Source organism: Mixophyes fleayi, chromosome 3 (assembly GCF_038048845.1).
Source record: "Mixophyes fleayi isolate aMixFle1 chromosome 3, aMixFle1.hap1, whole genome shotgun sequence".
Taxonomy (NCBI): domain Eukaryota; kingdom Metazoa; phylum Chordata; class Amphibia; order Anura; family Limnodynastidae; genus Mixophyes; species Mixophyes fleayi.
This window is the reverse complement of record NC_134404.1, coordinates 347,256,034-347,266,305: the sequence shown is the minus strand read 5'-3', so window position 1 is coordinate 347,266,305 and position 10,272 is coordinate 347,256,034. Positions and strand designations below refer to the sequence as shown.

General features: G+C 45.8%; 1 protein-coding gene across 3 annotated transcripts in view; it reads right to left on the bottom strand.

Annotated features, from left to right (window-relative positions):
• Nucleotides 1-1,057: 1,057 nt before the first annotated feature.
• LOC142145032 (uncharacterized) overlaps nucleotides 1,058-10,272 on the bottom strand; it is a 93,277-nt gene continuing 84,062 nt past the window's right edge. For all 3 annotated transcript variants that reach the window (XM_075204483.1, XM_075204485.1, XM_075204484.1), the window contains 6 exons: nucleotides 9,160-9,251; nucleotides 7,009-7,094; nucleotides 5,868-5,937; nucleotides 5,509-5,618; nucleotides 4,802-4,924; nucleotides 1,058-2,218 (listed from right to left, as the gene is read on the bottom strand). In XM_075204483.1, coding sequence (XP_075060584.1) covers nucleotides 2,010-2,218; nucleotides 4,802-4,924; nucleotides 5,509-5,618; nucleotides 5,868-5,937; nucleotides 7,009-7,094; nucleotides 9,160-9,251 — 690 coding nt within the window. In that variant the 3' untranslated portion in view covers nucleotides 1,058-2,009. The remainder of the gene's footprint in view (nucleotides 2,219-4,801; nucleotides 4,925-5,508; nucleotides 5,619-5,867; nucleotides 5,938-7,008; nucleotides 7,095-9,159; nucleotides 9,252-10,272) is intronic.

The window sequence follows — 10,272 nt, the reverse complement described above, 5'->3', positions numbered from 1 at the left end:
AGCTGAATATAGCTGGGGATGAGGGTGATATGAAGCTGAATATAGCTGGGGATGAGGGTGACATGGAGCTGAATATAGCTGGGGATGAGGGTGATATGGAGCTGAATATAGCTGAGGATGAGGGTGATATGGAGCTGAATATAGCTGTGGGATAAGGGTGATATGGAGCTGAATATAGCTGGGGATAAGGGTGATATGGAGCTGAATATAGCTGGGGGTGAGGGTGACATGAAGCTGAATATAGCTGGGGGATAAGGGTGATATAGAGCTGAATATAGCTCTGGGATGAGGGTGATATAGAGCTGAATATAGCTGGGGATGAGGGTGACATAGAGCTGGATATAGTTGGGAATGAGGATGACATGGAGTTGAATATAGCTGGGGATGAGGATGACATGGACCTGAATATAGCTGGGGATGAGGGTGATATAGAGCTGGATATAGCTGATAGTAAGCGATTTGTCACAGTATTTTCTGAAATTTATAATTTTCACTTGCGCCCACCAGTTATTCTTGGTGCAGAGACATCACCTTATTTGTCCCTATTAGAAAGTGCCTGGTCGAGTCTGGATGTCGGTAGTCACAGAACTACGTGGTGAGCTTCGGTGTCCCACAACGATTCAGGCTGTGTCCAGAGAGTTTCCCGAGAAGCTCATAGCAGGAACCGCTGGTAGATGTCCTCATAAGTGAGTATAATTACCCCCAAAACCTCCATAACAAATGTTATATACATTGTGAATGTGTGAGGGCAATGTGTTTCTTCTATTAAATATATATATGTCTCATTATATTATGTATACATTTATATTATACATTATTAATATATGATTGTGGCACTTGCACTATGTTCCTATGTTTTGGTTGCTTTGGATAAGATATCTGGTTGGATGTATCCACATTGGGGATGGGTTTCCTGAGCCTCTAGACATATTTATATAGATTCATCATCATCATCCTCATGCACTTGTTCCGGTGAAACACTTCTGTGAATTTTCGTTACTGATATTATAATACAAGATACAGATTGCAACCTTAGGACATGTCAGGAAGTACTCCAGCCAGAAAAAGATTATCTTTTATTATATAAATATTATACGAGATACACACAAAATCGTGTTAGTGATATGCAGGGTATCGCTGAAAAAAGGTGGGGGCTGATACTGCTGGGGCAATTACTGATGTGCAGGGGGATCAATGATAGGGTTAGATACAGCTGAGGGCAATTACTGATCTGAGACAGTGGTAGTAGGATGGGGCAATTACTGATGTGCAGGGGGACAGACTCGCTGACAATGTGCGTAACCTGCTTCCTGACTTGTACGTCCCACTAGGAATGGGGGTGTGAGGTGTAGAAAACAGAAGGTAATCAACTGCGAAGGGAGCACAAATAGTCATAATTAAGTTAAACCTGGAAGAAATAAAGATCAGTGCAGGAAACTACTTCCACCCATCACTCCTGTCCCCCGAGATCCAGAGGAGCGTTTACATATGCACTTTGATGAGCCCCTTCCCCAATTCCAGAGGAGCAACCCCTACAGAATATTCATAAATAATGAGGCATTAATATAATTATGTATATTTGCATAGGTCAGTATGAGGACCATCACTCCCATTGTCCTCCTCTGTGGCTGAATCTCACTTCCATTTAAACAATGCAGGTTTCCCTCTTTATTTGCGGGACACCATAATCAGAAAGCCATCACCAGTGCAAGGTTCAGTCAAAGTCATTTCTGCTGGTGGCTTCCTACAACGCCTCTTCCTCCATCTCAGTCCTTTCTGCACAGTATGTCTTACACTTACAATTATTCATGACTTTTCTCTAATTATTCCTCTGCTCATCTTATATTGCATATGCCAGCCAGTGCCAATATGATCCAACCTGCTCTGTTACTTCAGCCGACAAGGCTCTTCCTTCAAACTTGTCTCCTCATTACAGACTTTGTGATGGGCCCCAGGAGTTGTGAGGTTCAATGTTTCAGTCATAGTGGTGTTGAGCATTTTTGGGTCCATTATTCTTTCTTGCGGAAAAACTTTCTGAATACAGATTTATTCCGTGGCTTCAGGTCGGCCATGTGGCTTGTGTGAGCCTCTCCATGCGAGGTGGCAAATGAATGACAGCGTCCACGTCGGGTCATAGGGTCGTCAATATAAAGGGTCACTGAGTAGTTTGGAAAGATCTCCTGGGGATTGGGAACGGAGCTCATCTTCTGATACGTGACTGCAACAAAATAACAGGAAAATATCATGTGAGTAGGAGACATAGATGAAACAATGCAGCAAGAATAGTTTACGTCATGTCTGTCTTTCATGATATACATATTATTATTATCATTTATTTGTTAGGCGCCACAAGGTATCCGCAGCGCCGCACACAGTACTAACAGTAGACTATACAGGGTGAAACCATACAGAACAATGAACAAAAAGTACCAATACTTCAGAAACTCTGGCCAGTCATATGGAGTAAAGACGGAGCGTAAGAACAGCTATGGAGACAGTGAGGGGAGGGGGCCCTGCTCATACGAGCTTACATCCTAAGGGAGGGTAAACAGACCAGGCACAAGAGGAGCCAGTTGAGGCAAGAGGAGAGAAGGGAGGACGAGCAAAGGGAGGAGATGGGGGTTAAGTAGATGGTTGGTAGGCTTTTCAGGAAGAGGTGAGTTTTGAGTGCACGTTTGAAGGAGCACAGAGTAGGAGAGATGGAACGAGGGAGGTCGTTCCAGAGAAGGGGGGCTGCACGGGAAAAGTCTTGGATTCTGGAGTGGAAAGAGGTGATAAGGGTGGAGGAGAGGCGGCGGTCGTTGGCCGAGCGCAGGGAGCGGGCAGGAGTGTGAATGGAGAGGAGGTTAGAGATATAAGGGGCAGTAGAGTTGGAGAGAGCCTTGTAAGTGGTGGTGAGGAGTTTGAAAAGGATTCTGTAGGGGAAGGGGAGCCAGTGTAAGGCAAGGCAGAGAGAGGAGGCAGAGGAGGAGCGGCGTGAGAGGAAGATGAGTCTTGCGGCCGCATTGAGTATAGAGCGGAGGGGGGAGAGACGGGAGTGGGGAAGGCCAGTGAGGAGGAGGTTACAATAATCAAGGCGGGAGATGATGAGTGCGTGGATGATAGTTTGGGTGGCATCCTGAGAGAGAAAAGGACGGATGCGGGCGATGTTGCGTAGTTGGAAGCGACAGGCTTGGGCAAGGGAATGAATGTGGGGGGCAAAAGAGAGAGAGAGGAGTCGAGGGTGACACCCAGGCAGCGAAGTTGGGTGACAGAGGAGATGGTGGTGTTGTTGACGACAATAGAGAGGTCATCGTGGGATGGAAGTCTGGGTGGAGGAAAGACAATGATTTCAGTTTTAGAGATATTGATTTTGAGAAAGCGCTCGGACATCCAGGAGGAGATGGCGGAGAGGCAGTCAGATACACGAGAGAGGAGGGTGGAAGAAAGATCAGAAGAAGAGATGTAGAGTTGAATGTCGTCAGCATAAAGGTGATACTGAAGACCGAAGGAGGAAGTGTAGAGCAAAAAGAATAGAGGGCCAAGAACAGAGCCCTGCGGGACTCCTACGGGGAGAGGGTAGGGGGAGGAGGAAGAACCAGACGTGGATACAGAGAAGGAGCGATTAGCGAGGTATGAGGCGAACCAGGCATGGACAGAACCAGGGAGGCCGAGAGAGAGAAGAGTTTGCAGCAGGAGGGGGTGGTCCACAGTGTCAAAGGCTGCAGAGAGGTCATGGGGTCTAATATTTAAAACCATCCATAAACGAGCATACAGCACTGTGAACGGGACAGAGAGGGTCTAATTAGAATGTATTTCTACATTGAATACATTGGTTAATGGGTCTGAATTTACATGGGAGACATCTTTTCAGCCAGTACTGAGACAGAATTCCCACCTACAAACAAACTGTTTCACCCTTGTAAGTGCTCATTACACTTCTGCCTCACTGCATAAGTTCAATTCCCGACCATGGCCTTATCTGTGTGGAGTTTGTATGTTCTCCCCGTGTTTACGTGGGTTTCCTCCGGGTGCTCCGGTTTCCTCCCACACTCCAAAAACATACTAGTAAGTTAATTCGCTGCTATCAAAATTGACCCTCTCTCTCTCTCTCTCTCTCTCTCTGTGTTTGTGTTAGGGAATTTAGACTGTAAGCCCAATGGGGCAGGGACTGATGTGAATGAGTTCTCTGTACAGCATTGCGGAATCAGTGGCGCTATATAAATAAATGGTGATGATGATGATGATGATTGCCAACGATACAGAGGAGTTCAATGTCACGGTATGGAATCCAATATAATATCACCATCTGCTGGTTCTTCCCAGCAGCTCTCCCGTTACTCCCCTTCTTACTTCTCTTAGTGTTCAAGGGTGATAGGGGATCCATCAGAGCTCGTAGTACTGAATCTGGACACATCAGGCTGCATATTGTCGAACTAGCACTTTTGGTACTTTCCTCGATTCATTATTTCCATGTGTCAGATTTATCACACATGCTTTAATGTAGACATTGAATACATCCGTTCCTAGTGTATTAATAGGCCTCATTCTCATGATGTCACCGGTTCCTAGTGAATGCATAGGCTGCATTCTCAGTGCTATCACTGGCTAGTAGTGAATATTGATTCAGTGTGTAGTTGATCTGTAAGCACCAGTGGTGAAGGAATGTAGGTCGTCTCACACCCACTTTAGGTCTGCATTGTAAGATCCTATTTGGCACTATCAGCTAATTATAGAGCATTATCTCAGGGACGCAGATTTTGATCAATGACACCAAATAACAGCTATTTCATATGCAATAAGTGAGCTGCCGTAGACTCACCTGAGCTGAACGACTGGGACCGCCTCCTGCTTTCCATTAGGTTACTGTCACGGTCCGGATCAGCATTCTCAGACTCTGGCAATCTGCTTGGTAGCTGAGGGCAAGTGCTAGCTCTGCAGTCGTCTGTTTACAGGAGAAGAAAGTGGTGACTGTAACTGAAATGTCCACGTTCAGATACATATAAAGTTGGCATTATGCCACGTCTGTCTCCTAACCCCACCCATCACCCATCGGCTCAATATCATGTATGCGGCACCCCTAATAGGTGACTTGGTTATATAAATTGTTTTCCTGCTGACTCCGGTCAACCCGACCATCTATCTTCCCCCAGCACCATAAATTATTCTGTAACATTCCAGATGATCAAAACTGTTGTCTGCAAGCTGCACCATAGCCTTACTCGTCAGCCTTCCCATGTACAGATTGTTATGTCAATGCAGCAGCTTTGTATTCCATATCTCTGTAAGTCGTATGTATCCTGTATCAATACGCTTGTCTCTACATTCTTCTCTTGTGTATATTTTACATCACTTCCTTCCCATGAAACGGTTATTCTAAGGTTGGTGGTGGGATTTCTGCAATAGTTTTGTCATGATGAAGACACCCAATGTTATAAGATCCCATCCAAACAATGTGCTATAGGTCAGGACCCAAATCAGAGTAAATTTGTTGTAGTTGTTACAACCAAAGTGGCTTCTTATTCTTACCAGCTTGTACGTTCTCCGGCTCCTTCTGATGTGGCCGATGCACCAAATCTCTGCCTCGCACTGGTATAGGGTGGCACAAGTCTGACATCCAGGGGCTTAAGGAATCAACTCTGAGAATGCGGAAATAGATAACTATGTGTAAACTGTACCACTTAATGCTTATAACTGATCACCAACTATCCCATAATGACAACATCTGATCACCAACTATCCCATAATTTTAATATGTACGTAACAGACCTTGAGTCTTGGCTAGAACCTCTCTGCGGTTTAATTTCAGGGACAGAAATCTGGATAAGTAAATACATTGATAAACTATATCAATAGGGAAAATCTTGTTCACCATAACATGATCTCACCGAGACATGTGACATGGAGAGAGATTTGTGCCCAGCATTGAATCCACAAGCAGATCTGTGTCCTCCATCCCTGTGAAAGAAAAGAGACATCCTTCAGCAACACATACCAACATTCTATAAATATAGATACACTATATGGACAAAGGTATTTGGCCACGCCTGTTAATTATGGAATTCAGGTGTTTCAATCAGACCCGTTGCCAGAGGTGTATAAAATCAAGCACCCAGCCATGTAGTTTCCATTTGCAAACATTTGTGATACAAAATGGGTTGTTCTGAAGAGCTCAGTGACTTCCAGCGTGGTACTGTGATAAGATGCCACCTTTGCAATAAGATGGTTCATGAAATTTCATCGCTACTGGATATTCCACCGTCAACTGTACGTGATATTATTAGAAAGTGGAAGCGCTTAGGAACAACATAAACTCCGCCACGAAGCAGAAGACCACGTAAAATCACAGAGCAGGGTCAACGACTGCTAAGGCACATGGTGCGTAAAAGTCACCACCGCTCTGCTGATTCCGTAGCTGAAGAGTTTTGAACTTCCACTGGCTTTAATGTAATAAAAACTGTGACACAGGTGTTTAATGAAATAGGTTTCCATGGCTGAGCAGCTGCATGCAGCCTCACATCACCAAGACCAATGCCAAGCGTCGGATGGAGTGGTGTAAAGCACTGGACTGTGTAGCAGTGGAAACATGTTCTGTGGAGTGACAAATCACGCTTTTCTGTTTGGCAGTCAGATGGGCGAGTCTGGGTTTAGCGGATGCCCAGAGAAGATTACCTGCCTGACTTGATTATGCCAACTGTGAAGTTTAGTGGAGGGGGATAATGGTATGGGGCTATTTTTCAGGGTTTTGGCAAGGCCCCTTATTTCCAATGAAGGGCAATCTTACTGCTTTAGCATACTAAGTCATTTTGTACAATGCTACACTTCCAACTTTGGCAAACTGCTAGTAACTGGCCCTCTGAGACTCATCAATGACTCATTAACCATTTCCAGAGGCTACATCATCAATAATTACCCCAGTACAGCCTATCGTCCGCTATCTTAGCCGCCTATGGCTGTCACTCTGTGGAGTTCTTCCCTAATCCCTATTGTCTACTAGATTACAGGTGTCCGCAAATTACTTGTACTCACCTGAATTATGACGGACCTTAGACACCCACTCCTGGAGCAGCTCAGAGGTCGGGGCCCGAAACAGATATTCTGAGCCATCCGTTAATCTGAGGGGCCAGGATATAGGAAGAGAAAGAAAGGTGGGTACATGAGAGGAAAAATAAATAGGAAGTAAAGGGTAGAGAAGGCAAATATGGTAAATAACACAGGGGGTACAGCACTAAGAAACTATAAACAGTAAATAAGTGTCTGCGAATCATTTGCATACCTTTGACCACAAGCAGTTCACTAGTTTGAGTGTTTGTCATCATCATCATATGCCACTTACACCTGTCGTTGACCTCCCGCAAATAAAAACACTTTTTCAGCCGTATCCACGACTATGTCCAAGTTGTAATGAGTGCTGAATTGCTCAAACACGACCTTTTTATACATTGCCTATGTTAGAACATCCCTTTCCTCCCCGTCATTCCTCTTCAGATGCGTACATTCACCTTCTGAACAAGCGCAATGCAAAAACCAGCATACATACGTCACACAAATAGACATACGTCTTACTCTGAATCAGGCCGTGTGTGTGTGTGTGTGTGTGTGTGTGTGTGTGTGTGTGTGTGTGTGTGTGTGTGTGTGTGTGTGTGTGTGTGTGTGTGTGTGTGTGTGTGTGTGTGTGTGTGTGTGTGTGTGTGTGTGTGTGTGTGTGTGTGTGTGTACACCGATCAGCCACAACAGTAAAACCAGTGACAAGTGAAGTGAATAACATTGATTATCTTGTTACAATGATGCCTGTCAGGGGGTGGGATATGGGATATATTAGGCAGTAAGTGAACAGTCAAAATGGGAAAGTGTAAGGATCTAAACGAATTTGAAAAGACCAAATTGTGATGGCTAGATGGCTGGGTCAGAGCATTTCTAATACAGCAGGTCTTGTTGGGTGTTCCTGGTATGCAGTGGTAAGTACCTACCAAAATTGGTTTAACGAAGGACAACTGGAGAACCGGTGACAGGGTCATGGGCGCCCAGGGCTCACTGATGCACGTGAGGAATGAAGGCTAGCACTTATGGTCCAATCCCACAGAAGAGATACTGTAGCACAAGATGCTGAAAAAGTTAATGTTGGCTATGATAGAAAGGTGTCAGAACACACAGTGCATTGCAGCTTTCTGCGTATGGGGCTGTGTAACTGCAGAACGGTCAGAGTGCCATGCTGACTCCTGTCCACCGCTGAAAGCGCCTACAACGGGTACGTGAGCCTCAGAACTGGACTATGGAACAATGGGAGAAGGTGGCCTAGACTGATGATTCATGTTTTCTTTAACATGATGTGAACGGTTGAGTGCGTGTCCGCTGTTTAACTGGGGAAGAGATGGCACCAGGATGCACTGTGGGAAGAAGGAAAGCTGGTGGAGGTAGTGTGATGCTCTGGGCAATGTTCTGCTGGGAAACCTTGGGTCCTGGCATTCATACGGATGTTACTTTGACATGTACCACCTACCTAAACATTATTGCAGACTAAGTACAACCCTTCATGACAATGGTATTCCGATGGCAGTGGCCTCTTTCAGCAGGATAATGCGCCATGCCACACTGCAAAGAATGTTCAGAAACCGTTTGAGGAACATGACAGAGGGTTCAAGAATTGACTTGGCCTCCAAATTCCCCAGATTTCAATCCGATCAAGCATTTGTGGGATGTGCTTGAAAAACAAGTCCGAGCCATGGAGGCCCCACCTCACAACTTACAGGACTTAAAGAATCTGCTGCTAACGTCTTGGTGCCAGATACCACAGGACACATTCAGAGGTCTTGTGGAGTCCATGCCTCAACGGGTCAGAGCTGCTTTAGCAGCACGAGGGGGACCAACACAAGATGAGACAGGTGGTTTTAATAATGTGGTTGATCGGTATTTGTATTGCATGTTTTCTAGATGAAGTATATGTATCGGCATGTGGCTAGGTATAGTATATTCGCTGTAGACACAATACAGGCCACAAGGCTACACCCCAATTAATACATACCTGCAGTTGTTGCTATGCAATTATGCAGCAATAAAAAATCAGAATAGTAACCATGCAGCCTGTGTATTTTAGGTGTGCAGCTTGGCCGATCTGATAACGGTAGTTTATAGCCAGATTATGCCATATGAATCAGAGGCAAGTATTATTGGGGTACTCACCGTAGCCGGAAGCAGTTACTTCTCTTAACATAGTCTGATTCTGTGGTGCATACAGCTCCTGTGAGGTGCAAGGGGGGTGAAGACAAAGAACTCTGTGGGGAGACACAAAAGGTATATGAGTGGGACAGTAAGCGCAGTGGGTGTGACTACTGTCCATAGCGGGTAACTCGAACTCACTGTACTAAGTCTTATAATACAGAAACATAATATACACAATCAATGTGAGCCTCCAACATGACCCCTTCCACCTGGCACAGAATACTGATCCTCCAACAGGACCCCTTCCACCCGACACAGAATACTGAGCCTCCAACATGACCTCTTCCACCTGGCACAGAATACTGATCCTCCAACATGACCCCTTCCACCTGGCACAGAATACTGAGCCTCCAACATGACATCTTCCACCCGGCACAGAATACTGAGCCTCCAACATGACCCCTTCCACCTGGCACAGAATACTGATCCTCCAACATGACCCCTACCACCCGCCACAGAATACTGATCCTCCAACATGATCCCTTTCACCTGGCACAGAATACTGAGCCTCCAGCATGACCCCTTCCACCTGGCACAGAATACTGAGCATCCAGCATGACCCCTTCCACCTGGCACAGAATACTGATCCTCCAACATGACCCCTTCCACCCGGCACAGAATACTGATCCTCCAACATGATCCCTTCCACCTGGCACAGAATACTGATCCTCCAGCATGACCCCTTCCACCTGGCACATAATACCGATCCTCCAACATAACATCTTCCACCTGGCACAGAATACTGATCCTCCAGCATGACCCCTTCCACCTGGCACAGAATACTGAGCCTCTAACATGACCCCTTCCACCCGGCACAAAATACTGATCCTCCAACATGATCCCTTCCACATGGCACAGAATACTGAGCCTCCAACATGATCCCTTCCACCTGGCACAGAATACTGAGCCTCCAACATAACATCTTCCACCTGGCACAGAATACTGAGCCTCCAACATGACCCCTTCCACCCGCCACAGAATACTGATCCTCCAACATGACCCCTTCCACCTGGCACAGAATACTGAGCCTCTAACATGATCCCTTCCACCTGGCACAGAATACTGATCCTCCAG